This window comes from Diadema antillarum, unplaced genomic scaffold (assembly GCF_040938485.1).
Source record: "Diadema antillarum isolate AM-2024a unplaced genomic scaffold, OU_Dant_1.0 seq00001907_RagTag, whole genome shotgun sequence".
NCBI classification, from domain to species: domain Eukaryota; kingdom Metazoa; phylum Echinodermata; class Echinoidea; order Diadematoida; family Diadematidae; genus Diadema; species Diadema antillarum.
Genome location: NW_027272573.1, coordinates 227,667 through 254,074, shown reverse-complemented (window position 1 = coordinate 254,074; position 26,408 = coordinate 227,667). Strand labels below are relative to the sequence as shown.

Here is a 26,408-nt window from a genome sequence, read left to right as displayed (position 1 = left end):
CTTTCTCCTCCAAAACCATAATGTGAACGCTCACTGGGACTTGTCCCCCCCCCCCCCCCCCCGTCCCCCCCAAGCAATTCGGGTACGGGGACAAGTTTTGGAGGGGAGAGTGACCTTGGGGCGAAATTGATAGCGTCCAGCAGTGGTCATCAAATGTGCGCATGCGCTATGCCTGGCAGAGCTCGCCCCAAGCCCCAATTGCCCCCACAGCTCGGGGACAGATGAGCAACCAATGTGAACGGTCAGTCGTAAAAAAGATAAGATCTCTTATGGCTGTCCCTGCGTCGCGGGGACCAATGTGAATGCGGGGCCAGTCGAACCCCGCATTCACATTGGTCCCCGCGATGCGGGGAAAGTCCCGAGCTGTGGGACTTTCTCCTTCAGAACCATAATGTGAACACTCGCTAGGACTTGTCCCCTCGTCCCCGCCAAGCAAGTCGGGTACAGGGACAAGATTTGGAGGGGAAGTGACCTTGGGGCGAAATTGATAAGGTCCAGCTGTTGTCATCAAATGTGCGCATGCGCTATGCCTGGTTTCAAGTGGCAGAGCTCGCCCCAAATCCAAATTGCCCCCACAGCTCGCGGACAGATGAGATAGCAGTGTGGACGGTCAGTCGTAAAAAAGATAAGATCTCTTGTGGCTGTCCCCGCGGCGTCGCGGGGACTAATGTGAACGCGGGGATGGTTGTACTTGTAGAGCCTCAACTTAGCAAAAAGCAGATTGCACAAAGATTGTCAGTTATTCAAAGATATTCATGCCACTTTAAAGTGATATATTAATGTTTTGTGTGATAATATATATCTGTTACACAGCACAAAAAGAAAAAAAAAACACTTACCTAGCAATACCCTTTAACTATTTCTAAGCAATTAGAAATAGTTTAACAAATACTAACTTATGAGATCCCTTTATTCTTCCAAACACAGAGCCTTATTGAAATAACGTGAATTGTTTAACTGTTTTTTTTTTCAGTGGAAAGAAATCAGCAGTTTCAAAACTGAACTGTAATATGACTTTTTAAAAATGAAATTTCATTTTCAAAATATCCATCATAATAGCAACTGTCAAGTTAAATATGAAATCCAAAGGAAGGTCTGTTTTCCAAAAATCATTGCAGTGCCATTTGCATGGATATCTCTGCAAGTTCTGGCCAGTAATAACATGAAAATAATATTTCAAATGTCAATAAAGTAGTGATGTTCTTTGTGGACCGTGGTGTTTCATGAGTTGTATTAATCATTGTGCGACACGAGAAAGAACAGATGATTTGATTTTGCTTTGCTTTGCCTTTTTGAAGTATAAGGAAAATATTTGAGTATGGAAGTGAAAAAGAAATATTCTTTGAGAAGATGTTACACTATAGAAAATGAAATAGAAATTGTTATATTTCAAATGATGTGCTCTGTGTTGTTACACCTGTTGGTATTACAGTAATCAATATATCTGCAAGATATCTGCCAAGGGCTAGACAAATGATCAAGTTTCAAGTTTCAAGTTTATTCATTCATTTGTCTTTCTTCCAACAATAAGCAATATAACAATAACATAACAATAACATTGACCCCTTTTTTCAAGAGTATATAGGAACAACAACAACTAATACTAAAATACTAATACTAATATACTGATGGACCTAACCGTGAATAGCCATGGACTGTGGGGAAACCCCTTTTAATGATTAGACTACTTGTAAAGACTGCAAATGATACATTTGTACAAAATGTCAGAAGTACAGCTTTGGATTGAATACTTGTATGTATTGGACATTTCCATTTATTGGAGAGTTGAGCCTTCTGTTTTTATGATCAAACCTTATGTGTAAATATGTAAAAAGAATTGATTTCTTGTGCTAAAATCAAATCACAAATTTGATGATTTTTTTTATAATGGGTCTGAAGTGCTGACACTAACCCACCTGCAGTCTCAGACAAACTGCCTGTCATATTGTTTGCCTCACTGAACAAGAAAGGCAGGACTGGTTTCAGAAGGTCAAACATCTATAGATTGACTTTTGGACCATGTGTGTACATAGGTCACAATATGCATGGGCGGTTTCGCCTCTCACATGAGTTGAACCTGTTCCCCAGATGTGAGATTCTGAAATTTCAATAGGCTTCACAAAGTACCCACCAGATTAACACACGCAAAGTGTTAAAACAATAACCGACAATGGTAATAGACTTCACAAATGAATCCTAGCTAGAGAGATTTAGCCCTTCAGCCCCCAGAGGTTCCTGGCAATCTCAATTTCTATACTCGCAGAAAGAGGGCTGTCAAATTTACACTGTGTTATAAGGGGTAACATGACTCGATGTTGACTTGTAGACAGGGATTATAACTTTCAGAGTGGGAAAGTAAAGAATAAAGGCATGATATGAACCAGACACACATTTCCACCCCCACACCCATCCCTCCCCCCCCCCCCCCCCCTCACACACACACTCACACATGAGGGTGTTTGTGAACAGCTCAGGGGTTGGAAGATTAAAGGAGGGTAAAGCTTTTGGAGAAACTTGTGTTGTGATGATGTAGTTTGACAGTCAGTGACAGAAGCAACAGGTATGTGAACATGTATGCATGTTTGTAAGATTGGTCAAATATTACGAAAGTTACTTTGTCTACAAATCTGCTACTTTTTCTGTATCTTGCAAATTAGCTGCTTTGTTTTATAGGCCTATTTGAAAACTTCATGGGTAATTCTGCACAGTTGTGTTGGTGGTATTCAGTTATTGAGGATAATAGTCTTTAAGTTCAGACTGCCTCTCTGAAGAAAGACTTAGAGACAAAGAGAAAATATGCAAAGTTTCACAAATAAGGACACAAGGAGAAAGATCGAATGTGTTTATCAATGAGTTCACTGGTATTCATGTCAAATGAGCATATAATAAGCACTATGCCAAAGAAAGAGAGTCTGTCTATCATTGACAATTTTTTTTTTCAATATAGTATGCGCAATATGAAATATAATGATTATTAATGTAGTAAGGAATGAACTATGAAGTACAATACAGAAAGAATGAATGAAACATACGAGACAGGGCAAAACAGAGAAAAGGACAACAAGACACACAAAGACACAGAGGAAAAGAAGTTAAAAAATACAATGAGAAAGAGAGGAAGACTTGCAGTGGTAATACACCTTGCAACATACCCCTTTTTCAAAACATTTTGATGTTTTCCTTTAATAAATGGAAAGGCATGCAATGAACTCTTACATGAAGAGTATTGTGATACATTCCTTTTCTATTTCATCTTTTTCCCCCTAATCTCATATCCTGGAATTAGTATCACATTTAGATTTGTGGATAATTTATGACCAAGGATTGATTTAAACGAGGCTCATTTTCCAATTGTATTCTAATTCAATGATGATGCCAACTTTCATGCCTATTGATGAATTTCTTCACCATGTGCATGCTTCTTTGACAGTGTTTCCATTACCCTGAAATCTGTTGTCTGTATTATTCTGGCTTCAGTTAGGATGTTTGGTAGCTATGTATTTCCTCTGTAAATGATTGATTTTGATATGCCCTCCCCTCTGGGACATTATTCTGATCCCATATCCAATTTGTGGAAATGGGAGTCAAATTCATGTTTGTTTGTTTTTATTGCATAATGCTTTTTGTTTTGACATTTGCAATCTTTTATTTTTGTTGTTCTGAACAGTATCTGGCCAGGTGATCCAGGAATACGCAGACGTCCAAACTAAGTTGCAAATTGAAACAAAATGCAGGGAGGAAGCGGAGAAATATGCCAGAAAGGTAGGGGTTCAGTGTGATTTTCACGATTTTCACGTTAAACCACTCACTGTACAGTCTTAGCTCTCACCAGGGTGTAATTCTCTCCCCCTACCACATCACAGGTGTGTGCGAACTGTTGGTTTGCTCAGCCACCATGGCGGATGTCGTTCATATTAACTGTGGTTTCTGGGTCTTATGCATATACCTGTGGTATATATCATAAATATTCATATGTGTGACCAAATCACCACAAAGGACTTACAAACAGTCTCCAAACATGAATTTCCTAATTTAAGTATCATAGAAATTCCCATTCTCTTAAAGTCGTTGTTTACCATTTGCAGATGAAATGAAAACAATGCTTTAGTGCTTCAAAAAAGTTCTAAAATGTGAGTTAGGGATAGAAACAACTGGTCAGTGTAAAAAAGTTAATCAGTATAATCAGTGTTAAGTATTGTTTAATATAGAAAATGTGAACAATATTTATGATGAAATTGTTTCTAGACTAAACCATGTAGTTATGGTTTAGTGAGAGAATTAATGATATCTCCTTATATTTTAGGCTTTATTGCAAAATTTTTATATGGCAGAATGTTTTATGATATTCATTCATTCATTCATTCATTTATTTTTCATTTCCAACAAAAACATATAAATATATTACAAAAATTGAATACAGTACATAAATTTCATCATACAAAGTAAAGGATAAATTTACAGAAAACTTGTAGGTATAGGAAAATGTTGGAAATGGGGAGGAATGCTAAAAAGTATTAAAAAAAGTATAAAAAAAGTATAAAAAAATATAACTGACATAGGTTATACAGATGTGCATCAAATGTGATAACTTGAACAGTTTTTAAACCACTGCTTCCAATGGTAAACAGTACCTTTAAGCTCTCCCTTGATGCATATGATTCTTTCTGTCTTCTCTTCAAAATCATATTGATTAAGGAATTGTAACAAAGGTTGCAGCCAAATGAGTGCAGTTTTTCTCAAAGATTTGATAAGAAGTGCCCATGCAGTCAAATGTGCAGGGAAAGTAGCCTGCAAACTTATGCTACATGAAAACATAAGTTTTGAATGTATGTAACATCCTAATCAATGTATGCCCCGAGGACATTCAACACATCTAAATAAATGCCCTTGGATGATTTGTAACACACAGTCAACAATTAGGTGTATGATGCTGAGGACATTATACACCCTTAACCTGTACTCTTGCAATTAAAGATTCCATGCTACCATCAGTTACATTGTCCAATTAAATGATGAATGCAGGAGAGCATACATTCATGGTGGAAATGAAGTGCTGATGTCATGCTGATAAATACAATTACTGCAACATTGAGGAAAGAGATACATATCCTGTTATATAGAATCCAGTATTGGACAGATACTGATACCACAATATGAATACTGTAAACGTGGAAATTTTCGCGGTACATTAATTTTCGCGGATTTCGCGCTACGTTCGGCCAGCGCGAATTCAAAAACGCGTGAATATATCTTCGCAATTTTCTATGCACATTTTGAACGGCCTGAATTGTGTGCGCTTCGTCGATGATACTGCTACGTAGTACAGACATGTTTACGCATATAGCAGTATCATCGCACGCACCGCACGCACCGAGCCCATGGCCGATTGGTGTGCTACATCTCCGCGACTACAGTACTAGTACTACAGTACATGTATCGAGTAAAATACGTGTACAGTGTACTACGTAGTTGAGCGCTTGTACTCACACTCGCGCCGCTCGCTACGTCGCTTTCACACGCTGGCATCGCTGGATGAAAACAGCGACTGTGTATTAGCCCGCTGCGGAGCGCGAATTTAAGAGCCCGCGAATATGTTTTCGAGCCGCTCAGCGCGAAAAATTAATCGCGCGAAAATATTGACGTTTACAGTAGCAGATGTACATTGCAAAGATACTCGTTTGTTAATTTGTTAATGTTTGTTTTGACATGACTCATACTAATTTCTATGCCACAGGTATTATGTATCCTATTGTATAGAAAGCAGTATTGGAAAAGCACAGATACCACATAATGAATAGCAGATGTAGATTGGACAGATACTTTGGGTATCAATTTGTTAGGATAACAGTGTATGTTGATTAAAGGGCAGCCAAACTCATTATAAGGCATTGATTATTTTACACACACACACACACTACAGATACTCATACACACACTCACACCTATTCATTGATGTAGTCATATAAACATACATAATGTATGTGTGTGTGTGTGTGACTATTCCTGTGCATCATATTGTATGCATCTACCAATATTTCTGTCTGTGTGTTAAATTGGCAAATGATGTCAATAAGCATGAAGTTGCAGTAGAAAAAAAGCATGTAGGGACATAAATAATGCACTATGCGTTATGCGCTATTTAAGCACTGTTAATTATTTATTGTCATGATATTCCCAGAAAATTTGTTAATCATTTGCAATATTTCATGGGTCTCAGAGATAGAAAAGAACTTGTTTGGAATGTGGGTTCAATTCTGTGTTTCAACACACCATATCTCACATTTAGAAATATGCATTAGAAACATGATTACAAACCAGTTCTTTTGTCAGTCTAAAACCCCTCAAAGTTAACAATGTTCATAAGATATGAAATGGAAACAAAGACTGTGAAGATCAAGTGGAGTTAGGGGTTGCTGGAATTGAGTTTACCCCAAGATGTTAATCTTTGTGGTTGTCATAGTTTAGAGATGATCTCAAATGCAATGAATATTAACCAGTGTAATTTTGCAAGATACTCCAAATGAGTGAAGCATTGTTTTATATTCATTTCTAGAGTATTTCCATCAATATCAAACCTGTGTTTCCCTCTGAAGCCACAGACATTCTACAGATTAAATGTTACAATAAGAGTAGAACATTTTCATACCACTCAAGTTGCCAATAAGGAAATGTTCCAGGCAGGCACACAGAATGCACATTGAAAGTACCAGGAAATTCATCCTGCAATTAACCCTCAAAGAAATTGAAAATGAATGCCCTTAATATGTGTTGAGTCCTTGAGTTTCACTGTAATTACTAGGCTTGGTTTCTATCCTGAGAGCCAAACCCAACTCGAATCTGATTCACATTGTTTGGATGTTACAGGTAGCTCTGCAAGGTTGCCGAGTCTCATGCACCGAGTGTTCGACTCTGTGTTGTGTGTAGTTTAAAGGCATAATTTACCATTTGCAGCAATAAAAACCCAGCATGAATGCTTCAAAATAGGTCTAAAATGTGAGTTAGGGATAGAAACAACCAATGTAAAAATTTTAAGTAGTATGATTGGTGTTACAAAATGTGAACAATGTTACTAGTAAAAATGTTTCTAGACTAAACCGTCAACAGTTACGGTTTATTGAGAAAAATAATGATATATCTTTATATTTTAGGTTCTATTGCAAAATTTTTATATGGTAGGATGTCTCGTGATAAAACTGGCCTACTCATATGCATCAAATATGATATCTTGAACATCTTTTAAATCACTACTCCCAAAGGTAAACTGGACCTTTAAAGGTGTGTGTGCATTTGTTGCCATAGTGATCTCAGTAAGTATCACACATGGGAAGGAAAGAGAATGATATGAATAGATAACATTGTAACATCTGATTTGAGCCTGATGTATAGGGGATCACAATTCTAGACAGAATATGTTTGTTTGGTTGGTTTTGTTAAATTGTTCTTAATTGCTTGGACCATCATTACATTGAATTACCCATTTAAGAAAGGAATGAGTCTCAAAATATATTGTATAGATACAATGTACATATAGATAGATAGACAGATATTATAGATGTATAGATGAATAAGTGCTTAAATATAATGACTAGTGTGATTGCACCATTATGTGATGACTAATGAAGAGATGCATATGTACCCTCAAGATAATATAGATAGATATAATCATAGATACATAGATGAATAAGTTCTAATATAATGACTAGTGTTATTGCACCATTTCGTGATGAATACTGAAGAGATGCCTAAATGTACCCTCATAAGGACCCCCTCCCCCCCCCCCCCCCCCCCCCCCCCACACCATTTTTCTCAGGGGACTGTCTCTTCCTCCACTGGTAGCAGCCCCATCATTTTCAACTCAGCAATAAAAAAAGATTGAATGCATCAGGGAGGTGTATCTCACCTCCCTGAATACATTCATGTTTATATTATATCAGTGAACATAAAATTCATATATCCATGTCTCACAGTCGTAATAGCTGTCTGGTGGGGTCTGACTTTTACATCATTATTTATTATGTTATATTTATGTTCAGGCTCTTTCATCTAAATGTATATATAGCCGAGTTTCTGTTTTCATCCTCGGGGTCACCAGGTTGACAGTTGAAAGCTAAGCTTGTTTAAAGGGATCGTATAGTTTTGGTTGTGACCTAATTTCAGGTTTCTAACATTTTTTGGTGAGATAATGAGAAACCTCTTATGAAATATGAAAGAACATGTAATTCCCTGAGGAATTCAATGTTTAATTTGATGAAAATTGATTTTGAAATGGCTGAGATATCCAAAACAGAGCGATTCTAATAAAGTGTGGGACCCACACTTTTTTACAATGGCTTTGTTTTATTTTGTTTTTGGATGTTTCAGTCATTCCAAACCGATTTTCATCGAATAAACTTTGAATTCTTCTTAGAATGGTATGCTCTGTACTATTTCATAAGTGTCTTCTTGGTATCTCGCAAAGAGTTAAAACCCCAATTTTCATCTCCACAAATACTGTACCATCCCTTTAAAATGCATATCACAGATCAAGTTTACTTGAGACTGCAACTGATGCATACCCATCAAATGGTCGATTTCTTACAGTTTGACAGTAAAAGCTTTAATGTGAAGCTGTTGGTAACCCATCACAATTCTAGTTTATGAGTGAATGATTAAAATTTTGGCTCATATTGGGAAAGATAGTGAATGATTGTCCAGTTCTTATTCCCTTTAGCCTTTTAATGCCTTCAAATCAAAGTGAAATGGGTTATCCTGAACCACAATACTGTAAAAGTGGACATTTTGGCATATTTCATGTGACATGAAGCTAGTGCAAAGAAAAAAGATTCTACTTTTATTGAAGTTTTGATTTTATTGAATTAAAACACACAAACTCAGTCTTACTTCTGAGTGTAAAAAATTACCCACAAGCCACTCACAGACCCCACACAGTGAAAGCACTGAATTTGCTTTGATCTACTTCAAAGGGCTAGGGCCTTTCTGTTCACACCAGAGCATTTTTTTTTTGAAAGCACTTTATTTTCTGCTTTGTTTTAAGGCAATGTGTAAGAGCTATTTGTCAAGACTAGGGGATATAATTAACATTTTTATTACTCACTGGGTTGGTGCATTTACATCCTCACTGTTGTTCATTACTATGGGCAGTTCTCACTTTCACATGACACAATTGCTGTTCGATGCCCATAAATGATTTTGCATGGTTTGCATTATATAGCTGTGCTTTATTGGTGTAAGAAAATGAAACTCACAAAGTTTGCGATTGTCTTTTGCAACTGGGCAATAAACATCATCTCAGAAAAGTATGTCATGGGAGTTAAGCATTGCTAGGGATGTGTACAAGTTTACTGAAGGAAAAAAAAAATGTTTTGTGACTACTAGTAGTCAATATGTGACCCTGCACCTCAAAACAAACAAAAAGTCGCCAGACATGATTTTTTAGTTAAGACCATAGTCTGAAAGAGCAGACTTTAAGCTTTAAAATGATGTATAACTCAAATCAAATGGACTCTCCTAACCTATCTAAATATTGGAAAGAACGCACAAACTCAGGAAAAGTGTGAATTGAGAAAAGAGGCTCTGAAGTACAGTGTCTATTCAAGCGCTTAATCTTTACCAAACCGTGCTGGCTGTGCGATGAATGGGACAAAAAACAGGAAGTAAACCACCAGAGTAACAACAATGAAGGGATTATCAGATTAAACTGAAATTAAGTATGCCTCATTAACACACTCTGTCCATAATTAATGCCAACTTTCAAAGCAGTAGCATTATCCTTTCAAAAGTTATTAGAGTTGAAAGTGAAGAGTGTGGACAAGGTCTTTCAGAAATGAAAAAGGGATTCTAAAGACACAGCTAATCACACTATTCTACAAAAAATGTTGGAGATAAACTGCTAAACAAACACACTTTCCTGCCCGTTTTATGATACCAAATTTTAGCATAATGTAAAAGAAGACCCGCTCTTTCAGAAAATATGAAAAAGTGAAGTTCGGCTAGGTTGACCCATTTCACTTATTTTCAGTCCTCACGCAAAATCAGTGTGTGCGACTTTATGTTCGTTTTGAGGTGCACTGTCACATATGGTTTTTAAAAGGCTATGGTCCAATGTCTTATACTCTTGGACACCATGTTCCTAGAATGTTGCACAATTTCAGAAGAACACATATATGGGGGCAAACTACAGTCTTGGATCTCCCTATGTTCATTCAGTAATTATAGAAATCATTTAGTCTTTTTATAGTGTGAGAAAAGTTTTAGGAGAATCGGTTAGTCTTTTCCAAAGGTATTCAGACATGTTAAAGTTTTGATTAAATCCCATGAGTGTCATTACTAGATTACAAGGCTACAACAATTTATTTTATCACAGTAGTGGAATGATACAAACAAAACATGTTTCACAAAATTTGATTTTCAAAAAACACATCATTATACCAACTTACTGACACATGTAAAAGAATTATCATTTCCCCTGCCTGTTGAAGGAGGCAAGTCAAATGATCAATTGATTTCATTATGCTAGAAAAATAGAAGTATATGGATGGAATTATATGTATCAATCTAATATTGATGCAATTCACTAAACCCATGTGCTATACATTTGGGGTACCATAAGTGTCCCCTTAGGTATTGAACTATTTTGCTTGTTGTCGATGTAATCATATTGCTTGTATTTCAATTTCTTCTGTAGTAGTTGCGATTGTTTGTTATTTTAACAGCCACAAATATCATCTTTCAATATGATACTGTAAAACCAGAAACAAACATCCTTGGCATTAAATTTTTTCAAAATGGGGTCAACAACCTTTTTTTTTTTTTTTTTGCGGTACGAACCTTTCACAAATAACCACTGACATTCAATACACTGCGTAGACACAAACTTTCATGTGCATTTTACTTTTGCAAATCTTGGCTCCTTGCTAAATTCCCAAAAAGTTCTATGCACAGGAAAATGCCTAATTTTACAGTATTTCCTTTCCATTTCCAGTAGCATGATGACCTCATGCCTTCCGAGTAGGAAGCAAGACATTCCTTCAGCTCATGCACCTCATGTGAGGCATGAGGGTTTTTTGCACAAACCTTTCCTGGATCCCAGATTCCCGGTAAAGTGAATGACGTAGCTGATGAAGGAAACTGTAGATCAAGTATTAAATGTCAAAGTGGAAATCCTCTCTCACACTTTGCGTAACATGAAACTAACATGAAAATAACAGCACACTTTTTTCCCTGATGGATATTTTTGATGCTATTTTATAGTTTGATTTCACAGAATTAAAAACATGTGAAATTCATCTTATCCAGCCAAGTGTGAAAATTTTCACATTTGTAGTCTGCTGTTCTATCAGTTTTAGTGTATGTGTGTAAGTTTTCATATCTTTCATGTGCTCCTCTATTGTCCTTTAAAGGAGGAAGTGGTTCATGATTTGTTGTTTGTTTGCTCTGCTTTGCTTTCCTTTCCTTTGCCTTTAGTCTGACTTTCTGCTTATCAATTTAATTGTGGAATGAACTTGTGTTTGCGTAAAGTTATTCCGTCCTGGAGACCTATGCTGAGCAAGCTTGTCTATGAATGTAGTTCACTGTTCACAGGCATTCTTAGGATTCAAGAGTACAATAAGCAACTTGTCTTTAACCCTTACCGTGTTTGCCGATTGGGATTCATGCTGTAAAGTGCTTTGCTCACTAACTGGCACAGATTTATGGAAACTTCATGTCAATGAATAGAGATTACCTAATCCCTCCAATACCTACTGTGTCACATTTGCCTTCGTGTTAGACTGAGGCTTATTGCTACAGCTTAATAGACTTGCTAATCTAGTTTGGGTGCTCTAATAAAAGAGCTTGGCAAGATAAGTTAAGTGCCTGGTCACATAAGGGATTAAAGTGCTATGCAATATTGCATTTACTTGACTTTGATGTAAAAAGTAAAATCAGATGAATAGATAAATGGAACTTTTTTGTCATTATTGGACATACGATAAAAGATATGTAATTTTCAAAAGTTAAATGGAAGACGGAAAGAAGATAAAAGGAAAAAACACACAAAAAATGTAATATTCAGTAAACCTTTATAATAATACCTTACATTACTATTAAACATTGAACTGACAGAAAGTTAAAATTTAATCACGTGTAGCGATATACGCAGACAGTAGACATCTATACACATGCCACAGTCGAGGCTTGATATTTGTGTTTAAAAGTCTTCGCAAACAGATATGTTGTTTTCAAGAAATGAGATTGATAATCTTTCAGTCACATTGCAAACAAAGAGTGGAAGTCACCTTGTACACATCCTTTCTTTCTCAGTGGAATGATGAAAATGAGGCCGAGATGAGTCACTCAATACATTGGGAACTACTTGTTTTGTTATCTGTCCTATGGACGTACATGAGTTCCCCCTCTCTCTTCAGATGTAGTCTGGCTTCCAGACCCTCTGCTCGTATCAGTTTGCTATACAGGCTATCGACATCCTCAACGTCAAAAAGTGGAGTAGGTTTAGGTGGATCAATTCCTTCGGTGAAGGTGGTGACTTCATCAGCTGGCAAAGGGTCTGGAAACCAGACTACTTCAGTTGGAGAAGAGATCTTGCAATGCTCTTAGGAATTGAAGATGAGTGAGTGATGATAAATTGTGAAGATTGATTGTCCCAATGTGACCCTTAGCAACTGAAGCAAAATGAAATCTCTCAACATTGACTCTCTTTCTCCTTTTTTTTTCCCTGATTATACATTCTATAAAAAAAAAAATGATATGGTAAATTAATATTTCAAATGTTGTCACTCCTATAACCTTTTGTTAAATATGTTAAATTTAACAACCAAAATGTTTGATTTAACACTCAAAATGTTGAATTACCATTTCCGAAATGATAAATCTAACATTATGAGTGTTAAAATTTAGCATTTGCAAAAAGGTTGGAGGAGTGACAGCATTTAAAATGTTGATTTACCGTTTCATTTTTATAGTGTAGTATTTTGTGAATGATCATGATTATGAGTATTTCATTGATGTTTTATTAGAACTTATTCACAGAAATCTACCACACAAATGGCAAGACAACTGGCATACAGACAAATACACTTTTGAGAAAATTGCCTTGGAAGTCTTAGCTGTAGTCACAAGTACAATAAATTAAGCATATATACAGATCAATTTGAAGCAAGGTAGTAACTTGATGCATAAGAACTGAGTAGTTTTGAATTTCAAAACACACATGGACTTTGACATTCAGAACTTAATGGATGAATTAAGGCAATGATTATTTTGAATTTATATTACTTTCAGTGCACTATGTGTTCTTTTCACTAAGAGCAGAGTAGAGGAGCATGTAAAGTCTTATGCATGGAATAGAATTACATTGGTAATGACTGGGGCTGTAAATGGTGTACTTACATTGTATGCTGGCCCAAGGTATATGTTATACTTCAATACAACAAAGTTTACAACAAACAACACTCTACATTCAACTGTATTGCCAAATATATGTAAGATTTCTTTGACGTAAGCAATTACACCCTTTTTATTAAATTATATCAAATTGTTCCAAGGTTGTAACTGTCTTGCAATTAATTTGTAAAGAGTGGAAGGTAAATGCAATTGACAAAGAGAAGTAAACATATGACTATATAGGTGCAATATGACATATGTGAAGCAATGGTATTCTAATCATGCCTACCATAAAGTTCCGTGTATAAGACGCACCCGTGTATAAGACGCACCCCTACTTTCGGATCTAAAATTTTTTTAAAAAAATTCCACGCAAATATTGCGTGTGTCATACATATTATTTCAGCTCAAAATTTCCCTAGAATGCAGCATGTATTTGCTCTATTTTTCGTTTCCTTTTATATTTTCTTTTAACGGTATTCATCGGACATCGGCAAAATATGGAAGACGCAAAATGCGAGACTTGTCTTGGTACTCACTTGCTATTGTTTGGCCTTTCAATCGTGGTACATGTGTCATGCATATCGTACTCATGAGTGTACAGTACGATCTTTGCTGTCATACATAGCAGAGGGTGTCTCGCATATTGACACATGTCAGACTGAAAGGTTCATTACGAAAGAGAAAAACATCAACAAGTGTAGCAGAGGGATCATACGGCAAGACGTCCGGTGCGTACGGTAATTACACTCATGCACTGTTACCAGTAACATGTGTGTCTCTTGTACCATGCTTGTATGCACAATGCTAGCCTTTTGCAAAAGGCAGCTCGCTATAATTTCAGCACACGCACACAGAGAGCAATGGACTTGCACACACAGCGCGCAACGGGCAAGCGCGCTTCGATCCGATTGCTGTGTGCACGTGAGTCCATTGCAAAAGCCTCTCTGCAGCTGCTGCCTTTGCCAAAGGCTTGCTAGCTAGCTAGCTAGCTATAGTGTAGCTATGCTATATCCTATGCCTAGCTGGCCTCGTGAAATGAAGAGCAAACGAACGACATGGATATGCATGCATGCTTCACACATCGTTCATATTTACGGTGACATAGTGTCGATCTTACTCCGTATTTTACAGCTTTTGTCTTTGGCCATATTGATACAAGTACATTGATAAGTTTTACGGTATCGGTAATTTAGTGATGATACCTGTACATCGCGTATTCCAGCTACTAGGTTGGCTGTTGGTAGCTTGGTAGACTGACATCGGTAGCATACAGCAGTGCTGTTACAGCTGTTGTCTATGGCCAGATTGATACATCGTTACTGCACAAGGCAGATGTAAGTTTATCTCGTATTTGCAGCTTTTGTGTGCGTCCAGATTGAAAGATCGTTCATTTATCCGTAAGTTTTAGTGATTGCTTACCTTCCAAACGTCGATGGGCATACATGGCCCCAAGTTGGCCTTATAAAATTGGGTGTACATAGGCGGATTTTTTCCGTGATTCGACTGTACCCGTTGTATACGACGCACCCCCGATTTTCAACGTTTTCCGACGAAAAAATAGTGCGTCTTATACACGGAACTTTACGGTAATTTACATTACTGAGCCAGTGACCAATGATGCTTTTATGCACACATGCTTAACTGAAACATTTCATAACTTTTTTTATATGATTCCTGTGGAAATTATTACCATACCCTTCTTATCTGATACCTCATGACTTTCCCTTTAAACTTTACAACTTTGCTTTATTCACACCCGCCTTATGTTGGCAGGCCGTTCAGTTAGCAACTTTAACTTGAATGCAATGTACTTTCCTTCAACAGACAGTCACACAAGATGAAATGTTTTGATTTTAGTTTTGACAGTCATCAACATGTCTGAGCTCAGGTACAATGTCTCGCCCCTTATCAGCTGGACAGATAAACAATATGTGGGGTTCCTTTACGGGCAGAAGAACAACTTAGTGCCATTTTCATGTAATTTCAATTGTACCATGCCTCCCTCCTATTGACTCTATCCTGTTCATGTTTTGTATCTGGACTCCAAGTGGACCTAACACATAACTCCCCATTATCAGCTGGACTTTGCACTATGTGCTTTGATTTGTTTTTCCCCCCCATAAACACTCCCGGAAGTAACTGTGTGAGATGGTATTGCTAAATTATTTTGTGAGTTTTGAGCTAGGCCAATTCGCCATAAGGCCACGTTTTTCCTTTCACTTTGATGGCAATTCTTTGTCTCATATTTGCGTGTGTGTCACAACCATTTTTATTGCTCATTATTGTGTTCACTAAAATGTTCCACTTGAGCCCATGTTATTCCTCTTCTTCCTTCTTTAGATTACTTTGTTACTGCTTTTTCTCTCTCCTCCTCCCCTCTCTTTTTCCCTCACTTTTTCTTGTCCCTAATTCTGTATATGGCATATATTTCGCAAAGTTTTTATTTTTCTCAAATTTTGTGAATCAGATGCTACTCGCGAATCTAACGACACACAAAAATATTAACGCCGATCCCGACATTATTGCAAATGTAAACATGTACGAAATTCTTGGGAGGTCCTCAATTGCCAAACATAAGACTTAAATATATGGCATATTAACTATTCCATCATATAAGGACTATTACTATTATATATATACCAGCTTTCAATCCGCTCCTCTTTTAAGATTGATTACCTATGGTTGCTTGGTCATGATCTATTCACATTAAGTTTTGCTTTCATAGCCAGTCTTTTAACCCGTTGAGGACAGACTGATTTTGCTACAACACGCATTTCCCATAGACACCTGCCCGAGTATACTCGGGACTTGTCCTCAACGGGTTAATCCTTAATGTTCAGCATTAGATATTTCAGGTATTCCATTACCCAAAACAAACAGACAAGCAAGCAGCAATGATAACAAGAGTTTTAAAAAACCCAACAGCAATAGATCAAGAGTACTTCTCCCATTATTTGTGTACAAGTGTCTCTTATTCCTGAATTGACTTGCCACTTAATGAAAGGAATCCAATTTTGGAGAGACGAGGTTGTGTGTGACCGCCCTCTTGTGGTGGATAAGATCAACGCTATACTTCAACAATTTGTACAGTTTATTCTCACACTATTACTCTGTAGACTGATTGAGAGGATTATGAACTCTTGTTCCACGGAGGAGATCAGAGACAAGTGGATATAATCATGTCAATGTCGTTGCCATGACAATATATTTCATTCATAGCCTTGCCTCACACGGTGCTCATAGCTTGTTCATTTTTAATAGACTCTATGCATTATGATGAGTGGTTTGGTAACTGCATGTTGCAAGCATCTTTACAAATCAACAAGTTTGTATTAGGTCTCTTCTGCTTAACTGGTCAACTAAATCACATACCATTATAGTGATTGATATTTACAACTTAATTGATCTGTCAGAATCATTGGAACTAAACAGACTCAATTAAAAAGACAGGAAAATATATGATGTACTATACTAGAATAAGTCACTCCATGTTCAAGCTCACTTTGATAGAACAGCATGAGATTAAACAGGCATATGATATAGTGTTTTATGAAACCAGATATGGGATGAGTCTGGGTACGAAATATCATAAATTTCTATTGCCTTTACCGCTTGCATAGTATGCTAATTAGATGATATGAAGATTACAACATCCACGTTACTTTGTACATAGAGACACATTTTAAAAAAAACTTGTGTGCTTGCTCAACTAGAGAAGCACTCAGAGAGCGCAGGCCTCTGTCAAGCCAGCATGTTTTTGTTTACGTCATTAGCTTTCAGTTGCACGGCACTTTGCCCGAGCAGAGCATGTGGTTTAGTGCGCGTACGTACAGTAAACCCCAAGTAAGCACAGGACTCCCAAGTTCATTGACCTTATATGCCAAAATATTAAAAAATCCTCCAAAAATCCATAAAAATTCCCGGATCACTACCAAAATTTGCTAATCTTTTCCTGCAAGTTTCATTCAAATGCGTTTGCAACTTTTAGAGTTATTTTGCAAACAGACAAACAAATGCTGATGATCACATAACCTCCCTCTTTCTTGGCAGAGGTTATAATTTACAATTGAATACAACCTACCCCCTGTTCAGATGCAAGCCAGTTTATACCGAAACTCGATAAAGAAACAATGTATAAAGAATCATCGAATAGCCGACAGACCGTTCAGATGCTAATCTCGACCTTTCAGGAAAACGTTGTATAGATGTGCAGTTTCTCAATGCGCATGCTGTTATGGTCATGAGTGACAGGTATAGGGTCACCTTTTGTGCGCACTCCCATTAAGCCTTGCCCAGTTCACTGTTTTATGGTCACCATACGTTCAGACGCACAATGGACATGATTGAATGCTGATTCCTTATCGAGTTCTAGTACGAAACGATGCTCTGACCGTTGTTTCATTATCCGTTGTTTTGTTAGTCACCGTTCAGACATATAAATTCATCGTATAGCTATACTGTTTTGGTATAGCTATATATACTGTTCTATATGTAGTATTAAATTTGTGCGTCTGAACACCCTGTCAGCTACATCCTGTCAATAACTTGTCAAAAGTCATCATGGCTTGGTTATGTCAATGCTGCAATCATTTGATATTTGATGTGATGGATACAGGATGTTGAGATTGATTTTACTCCGTAAAGGAAAATTAAGTGTTTTTTTTTTAGTTTCTAGTCAGTGGAAGGCCCTATCTCAGTTGCATGGGATTGTGATGAGTATTCCCAGTTGACAAGATAAAATGTAACATCTTTACATTGTATCAGGGCAATTACCCCCCCGAGGGCAGTTACCCCCCCCCCCCCCCCCCCCCCCCCCCCTCCGGCTAAATTCTGCTTAGTGGTAAGGTTAGAGTAAAGATTAGGGTTAAGGTTAGGTTTAGGGTTAGGAGTTTGGGTTAGGGTTAGGATTTTAGGATTAGGTTCAGGATTAGGATTAGGGCCAGGGGAAGGGTCCAGGGTAATTGCCCAGGGGGTAGTTGCCCTAGACCCCTTTACGTATTCTATAACATTCTTATTGTAGCGGCTGATTGCGATAAATTTGTACCATTCTAATAGTAATTCCACCATGTTTGCTCAAATGAACTTTCATTGTAAGAGAGTTTCACCATAACAGAAAACAACCAGTTTTCAAGGGGCAGCTAGTCTTCTACTCCAGCCAGTTGACAGGATTACTTTGGAGCAGTGCTGATTCTACTACCATTCTTATTTAGTGATTAGGGTAACCAGCATTTGAGTTGACAAGATAATGTCCAAAGTAATGGCAGGCACATTTGTTTAGTATGATATGCAGCCCTTGTGCATTCAGGTTTGGGCTTACATTTTCTGAAAAGTTGCAAGCGCATCAAGTTTTGAAACTTTTCAGCCAGAGAGTTTGTAAACAAGATGCGGGAAATGCTGAGGTACTATCAACTCTGCATGAAACTTTGCAACTGGGAGGGCTCCCCTTCCCCAAAAGGGCTTCCTTCTCATCATCCATGGCAACAAGAGCGAGACAGGAACCCACCCGCTGCCTCCATCTCAATAGCGTTATCCTCCCCTGGGCCCTCATCAACACACTCCAAATTTCCCCCTCATCTTGATTCCCTGGATCCAGAGCTGCTCGGGACAGCTGAACTTCATATCCTGTAGGCAGTCAGCAGAAACCAGAAATACTGGAATGCAGACACGCGGGAGGGGAAAGTTAATAGAATCACAGAAGACTAGCTGGCATAGGTTCATGTTGATAGTGATTGAAAATGTCAACCTTTTATTTGAAGGAAGTAAAGCCGGTGTCAAGTTACAGCTTCCCCTTCTCCGATCTCATTGGTTAAAGGCATCGACCAGGGAGGTGCCCCATCTCCCTGCATCGACTGACCAGCCAGAGTACTGGTTCACGTACTGAGGTTTTGCAAGACTTCATTTTTTTAGTGCCTTTATGCAGGAATATTAAGTTTTTCATTTTAAAACATTTCTTCTTCACAGTAGAAGTTCCAAACATCACAGGTGTGGTGTTCATTCACCCTCTGTTTTTAAGAGCCTTCCTCCCCCATCTCCTCACATTTTCGAGTTTTTGTGATTACTTGTTATTCAACATGTGAAATAGAAAATGGAATGAAAATGGAGAACAGTCCATCAAAGGCCACAAAATGTTTAGCAAAGGGAGTCCCAAGTTAAAGTTCTCATTCTATGCTATATATTTGTTATTGTTTGTTTTGGATATGATGCTCATGCTGTTTATTATGCCAGTGGGTAGATTTGAAGAAAATTTCTAAAGACCTATTCACACACACCAGGTTTTCAAACATGAATTAAATTTTCATGATACGATGTGAAAACCTATCATTGATGTGTTCAGACACACACACACACACACACACACACACACACAAATCACTAATTATCACTATCCACATTTCTATGCATAAATCGGTCTGTCTTTATTTTTTTTTTCAATTCAATTCAATTCAATTCAATTGAGCTTTTATTTCTATCTGACAAAAATTCTTTTTCTTAATCCATCATAATAATCGCTGAAGTGAAAGTAGACAGCATATGAAAATAAAATTAATTGGTTTATAACTTGCTATGGTTCAACTCACTACACTCACCTCAGATGAGGGTACCCAAGGTCATGTTTAGGCATGCATGGTACAAAGATTCAGGGCATAGCTTTTAGCCAAATTAAAATTGTCCTTTTTCTAGTGTGTGAACTCTGGTAAATAAAATCAAATTTTGCATCATGATTGAAAAGCCAATCATTTGTTGTGTGAATGGGTCTACTCAAGCAAGTGAGAGATACTTCACTCCAATCCAACCCCACAAAACCCTTGCCCACCTTTACCCTTTCCCAGCTCACCCTTCTTTTATTACAATGGGCAAGCAATTACTAGCAAGGGGTATCAACCTGACACATTGATGACATTCCATTAATTATTGATAATTATGTGTAGATAGATCACCAAATTAGAAAGTAGGGGTACACTGATGAAATACTCACTATATGCCTAACAGTCTATGTCAGTTGCTTGTAGGTCTACCAGGAGTCAATTTGATAATGGTTTTTGTGCATTTGCTAATGAGGGTATTAAAAGGAGACCAAGATAATGTGCCATTTAATGATGAAAATGAATTATCACTGTGAACTTTTTACGCCTGGATAATTTGATGGATTACCACATTAAATATCATTTTGGACATAAGATGCAGAGAGCTTAGGTAACTATAAACACTTGCCTTGATTATTCTGCCTGTGCCATGGTTTAATTCTGTTAAACCTTTGCCTAAAAATACCATTACCTTTGTCTTAAACTAGGTTATTATCAAATGCAATGAGAAGGTTGATGGCAGCATCAGTTTCACATGGGCAGTTTGCATTAGTGTGTCTCATTGCTGATACTTAAAGTGATTAGGTCTGATCCTGACGTACCCTGCTAATGACAAGGGGGAAACCAGTCAACTGATCCAGTTAAGTCTTACAGGGATAGGAAGGAAGCAATCTTGGAGATGAGAGGTGTGAACAAATGTCAGTGCCCCAGAACCTGCCATGGCCTGCCTACACCACTAATTCTCTCCCCCTCCATCCCACCCCACCCCACCCCCTTTGGGTCATCCCATGTCTTCTTCTCTCTCATAGTGTATCCCCACCCCCACACACTCCAGTCCTGTAACCCACCTCCACCACCTATTATCTCCCCTCCCCCCCCCCCCCCCCACATATTGGGTTATCCCACGTCTTCTCCTCTGTCTTAGTATACCCCCCCCCCCCATCCCCTTGCACACACATGACACACCTGTACCCATAACCTGCCTCCACCACTTATTCCTCCCCCTTACCCATCCCCCCCCCCCCCCCGAGTTGCCCCCCCCCCCTCTTGTTCATTCCCCACCCCATTGCCCAAACCAATCATCACAGATGATTTCCTCTCTAATCCTTTTTGATTCGTATAACCTAATCCCAGCTATTCTATTTCCTGCTTCAAGAGGAATTCTAGAAGACATTCACATCTGTCACTCTTATTAGTTCCATCTTCATCTTTTTTTCTTTTCTGGCTGTGGAAGTGCTACCATTCCACAATTTCCGAAAGAAACATTACAGTGCTGCTAAAAATTGCTGGTAACAGCAATAGGATTCAGTCTTGCAGACCATTTCTCAGCTCTCATTAATATCTTAAATCATTTCTTGACATTTCTACAATCCATTCAATCAGTCAACATGATCAATCACATATTGATTCATGCATGTGACATTTGTCAAATTATATTCGTCAATTGCCCTGTAGTTCAAGATTACTACTTTGTCGCTTAAGTAGATAAAGGGGTGGGATAAGGTTTGGGAAGAGTCATCCAGAAGCCCGTCCATCTCTGTCGCCTGGGACCACTGTCACAAAGTGCTAATGAACAACTTCCTACCAAGGAATGCATTAGGAAACACAGATAACGGAACAACTCTCTGCTCCTTTGGGGATCATTGATAGTCTTTGAAGTTTCCAGGAGATAGGCGGCTACAGATTGGCCATCTGGAAATGACTCGGATGAGTTTATCCATGAGCAAGATTATGAAGAACTCGTCAATACTGGAATGTTTGATAACGATGATTGAAGGTCGTCATTGTGGCATGCAATCGTCTGTGGAAGTTCAAATTTCATCACACTTATTTTCTGGAGCAGAATTGTTCTACCCACATTTGCCATTTATTTGTCAAGTGGTCATCAGGAGGAATCTGTATCTTGTTGATGTGTTTGGTGTGGGACATGAATTCTTGATGTTTGTTTGAGCTACCTTGGACACAGTTTAGCTCCTTTCCCATCCTCAACCTGGATATACCTGGCTCAAAGGAGTGTGGTCCTGATGACTTTCAACCGTTCGAACATCTGGAGCTATAACCACTCAGGACTTCAGTGAGCAAATACATCAGGGGTGAGCTATCAGCAACCTAAGACTTGTCTTGGCTGACTTTCACTGCCTTCATTGATACTCTGCTGCAGTCTGGGAGCTGTGGCTGTGAATGTGGATCCAGGAACTCTTAACCCCTGTGCTATCTGGAAGGTGATAAACCTTTATGAGTTGGAATGGTAGTACTTCAATCTGTTCACTTTTTAATAGAACATACCTCTCGTGGCTGTGTAGGCCTTCTTGACTAGAACAGATCTCGAGATGAAAGGTTCACACCACTGGCGGTGTAGTTCAGTATATCATAATACAAAGTTTTGTATATCATATCGCTATATATACAATAATAATGACATCTCGCTTAATGCTCATTGGGAAAAGATACCTCCTGGAATGCTCATTGGGAATAAATACCTCCTGGAAAAATTTCTACATTCATAAAGGCTGAAAAACAAAAACTCCACATACCACGTAATAAAAGTTTGAGAAAGCTTGGACAACACAAAGGGGAATATAATGCTGCCTAGTCATTTCGTATAACGTTCCATGTGCACCTCGTGCAAATCATTAGCTTTGTGACTGACATCATGAACATAATTGTGTCGCTGATGACACTTTTATAAAAAGACACCTCTTCTTTGTAACCAACCTTATTCTAGATACTTAATGTCATGAATTTTGGAGTCATTATGCATCCTTTGAGTGGGTTGATGTTGGTTCTTACAATCTTTTTTTTTTTATTATGGTCTTTATGCAGTGGGGGTGTCAATGCAAATGATATCATCAGAGTTATGTAATTAAAGATACTTGTCTGAAGGCTTTTTGGAGGATTTTGTGGTAGAAAACTTATTCAATTTCAATTTCAAAATTTCAAATGAGATTTTATTTACAATAGCACATTTTGTGTTGATACAGGTTCAAGCAAGACATCACTTAGTTTTCATGCCTGTCCAGCTTTATCCCAAATAAAGTTCTGATGTGGTCCTTTGATTTCACCAATTTCCCTTGGTGCATCTAGTCTCGATTCTACCTTGGGATATTCCTGAATTTCAGTCCTCTGTCAATCTTTAAAGTGAAATTACGCTGAGCAGTTAAAATCTTGTGAATGAGGTGGATGAGCTGATCTCGTTCGGTTAGGCTCATGGTCCATTCTGAACAATAAACCATAAATGAAGCCATATTGTATGCAATTGTCCATTTCCTGCAAGCCCTCACTTTGTGCCCCTTGTAGCAGAGCTGAAAATAAAAATGTGTGTTTTTCCTCCGATCGCCAAGTTTGAATATTTCAGGATGGTAGGGAGCTGCCCCATTCCCGATTTGTTTGGACATATACCGAATAATGTCTGCATTGTGTAATTTGGCTCTCTGACCACTTGGTCACATTAGAACAGTTGAGGACAATGCTTGTGACTGTGTTACAGAATAGTCCAGTCATCTCTCCATGGATTGAAACATGTCCGAGAAACTATATACCTAGCTTGCGAACATTGACTGTTTACCACGTGTAGAGCCTAAAACTTGAGGTAAATATTTTGCACTGAGATTTAACTTTAAGTACACATGAACTTTTTACTCTGTTAACCTAAAGCTTGTTGGAATAAGTTTAATATCAACTGCCTTTGATATAACTTATGCTGTTGCTGCATCAAACTGGCAAAGAGTCCAAGTTGTTGTTTGTTGTTTTTGTATCTTTGTACTTAAATAGTTCCACCAGGCAATAACTTTCTGCTTGATATTAGTGAAACATTACTCAATTATGTGTTTTTAAGCAGAACCAAATAAGCAAAAGTCTTCCTTAGTCCCATTGTCCCCTTTAATGTTGACAGGGATTTCAGGGAGCAGACTTTGGGTGGATGATGTCTTATATGTTGAGTTTTCAGAAATTAATGTGTCCGGACAAATGTGTGTGTGACTGTGAGACATTTCTTCAGTGGCCGATCATAACTCCTAACTCCTGATTTTTCCTCTGGCCAGAGCGAGACTTGCAGAGATTAGGCTGAGATTAGGATTAGCCTTTGCGGATGTAAACCCCAATCTCTATGACATCTCAATCCCTCCTAGGTCTCAAGACTTCATTAAAACCATGCCGTGTAATGCAGAGCAATTGGTAAGTGCAGCCGCTCAGATGTTGCTCATGGTTTGATTTGTGTATTTGCATTAGATGTGTTTAAATGCATGTCGTAATTTATTTGGCTATATTTTTGTGCTTGCTTTCCTTATTTTTGTATGCAATTTGACCTTTGTTTATAGTCATTCATATTTCCTTTGAAGTAACAAAACACTACCCTTCTCCCTTCATGTAGCATGATGTCAGACCGTGGTCAAATTTGAGTGTGCAAACCCCAGTGTAAGCGAATGCTATATGTATATTTCTACTGAATAACATGTCCAGATTACAATCCCCTTGACTAAAACCATAACAGTTGCATCAATCAAATTTCCATAATACTTCAGGCTGCTAGGGGCAAAAATATAACAAAATCTGACTCTCACCTTCTGATGATACTAAGAAAATACATGTTGTTAGTTTGAGCTTGTTTTGAAAAATTTGTTAGTTTTTCTTTGCAATAGAGTGTATATATTCCATGTAGTAGAGATGATTTAGGCCCCCCCCCCCCATTTTTCCCTTTTGTTTTGTATTGTTGTTGTTGTTTTTCAAAAGGAAGGAAAAAGATGGAAAGATTTTGAAGTTTTGTAGTAATACCGAGGGGAGCTTTATCATTTGTGACAGAGTAAAGCTCACCACCTCTGAACAACTGCAATAAGTGTAACATGAACTTTAGCCCCTTGATGTACAATGTTAAAACTAGAAGGCTATACTGTTATGTAATAACCAATACAGTCAATTATCTTCTGCTTTATGATTAAAAGAAATCATCTAAATAAAAAAAAAACTGGCCTTGATGATACTGATATAGCTGAATTTATCAGTATCAAAAATGAAATTCTCATTTTATATTCACGATAGAGTTTTATGCGGTTGAATTGAAACATACTGAGCAAGAGTAAAATAGGAATCAAAACACCTGTAATGTGCCAGGCATGTACATGTTTCCCTCATGTTTGCATCATTTTACGTGAGATTATGATACATTGATATACCCTGCATTATCTATGTATTAATTGAATATGTTGTCTTCACCTGCAGAGTTGTAAAGCACGTACAACTAAAAACTCTATGTTAAACATCCCTTTAATGGCAACTATTAATCCAGTGATCTAGTGTTTGCACTTCCCCTTCTATTTACATTGTTTTAATGGTTTAATTGGCTGTGAAATCAAATCTTGTTCATCTAGTGATGTCAATGACAGATGTATGCCTACCTCTGGAAAAATTTCTTCTGAATGAAATATTTCAATATGATGAAATAATATTTGTGAATTGGCACATGATAAACCCCATGGAAGAAGCAATTCGCTCTGTGTGATGCATTACAGCTTAGAGCCAATTCCCAAAAAGGGCTTTCTCTTTCTAAACTGTGACAAGCTGTGTTGGGTTTGTTTTTTTTTTTTCAGGAAAATGCGAGAGGATGTTGGAAATTATTTCCTCATCATTATCTGTTTTCACACATGATGAGTGAATGTAGTATCTTCTGGTTCTCATGTTGTCAGGCAAATGCTCTCTCGATAAACAGTTCAAAGAACTGCATTCATAAGATAAGATATAATATAACACTTTGTTTGAGGCCTTCTATGGGAAATGAGGTTCCAGAGTATCCCACAATGCAGTGCAAAGGGAAACTGCTGCGAACCCTTTATGCTCTGAACACTGCCATGATTTAGAGCTACACGTCTGTCACATGAAGACTTGCTGCAATGTTTTATGTTTGAAGGTTCGAAAGCCCTATAAATATCTTATGGCATTGGATGTTGATTTTACGTGATGATATGGGTCATTCTAGGACACCTGCCTTCCATTCTGCGAAGTAGGAAGTCTGTGAATAGGAAGCAAGTTGTCTATAGGGTAAGGCTACAAGGTATCTCTATACAAAGGGGAGAATGCAGTGGATTTACAGTAAAGATTCTCAACCTGTGACGCGAGATATTTTCCCGCATGTCTCGAAAAATTAGCCGTCCCACACAGTGCGTGACAATTAATTGGAGAAAGTGTAGAAGGTGTTGATGAATCCGACACTTATATGTAATGGCGTGCAAT

The 26,408-nt window shown here is 37.8% G+C and overlaps 1 protein-coding gene across 1 annotated transcript in view; it reads left to right on the top strand.

The window, feature by feature from the left end:
- Nucleotides 1–26,408, top strand: part of LOC139713126 (shootin-1-like) — a 121,539-nt gene that overhangs the window by 3,597 nt on the left and 91,534 nt on the right. Inside the window, exon 3 of the mRNA XM_071624880.1 lies at nucleotides 3,668–3,762. Coding sequence (XP_071480981.1) covers nucleotides 3,668–3,762 — 95 coding nt within the window. The remainder of the gene's footprint in view (nucleotides 1–3,667; nucleotides 3,763–26,408) is intronic.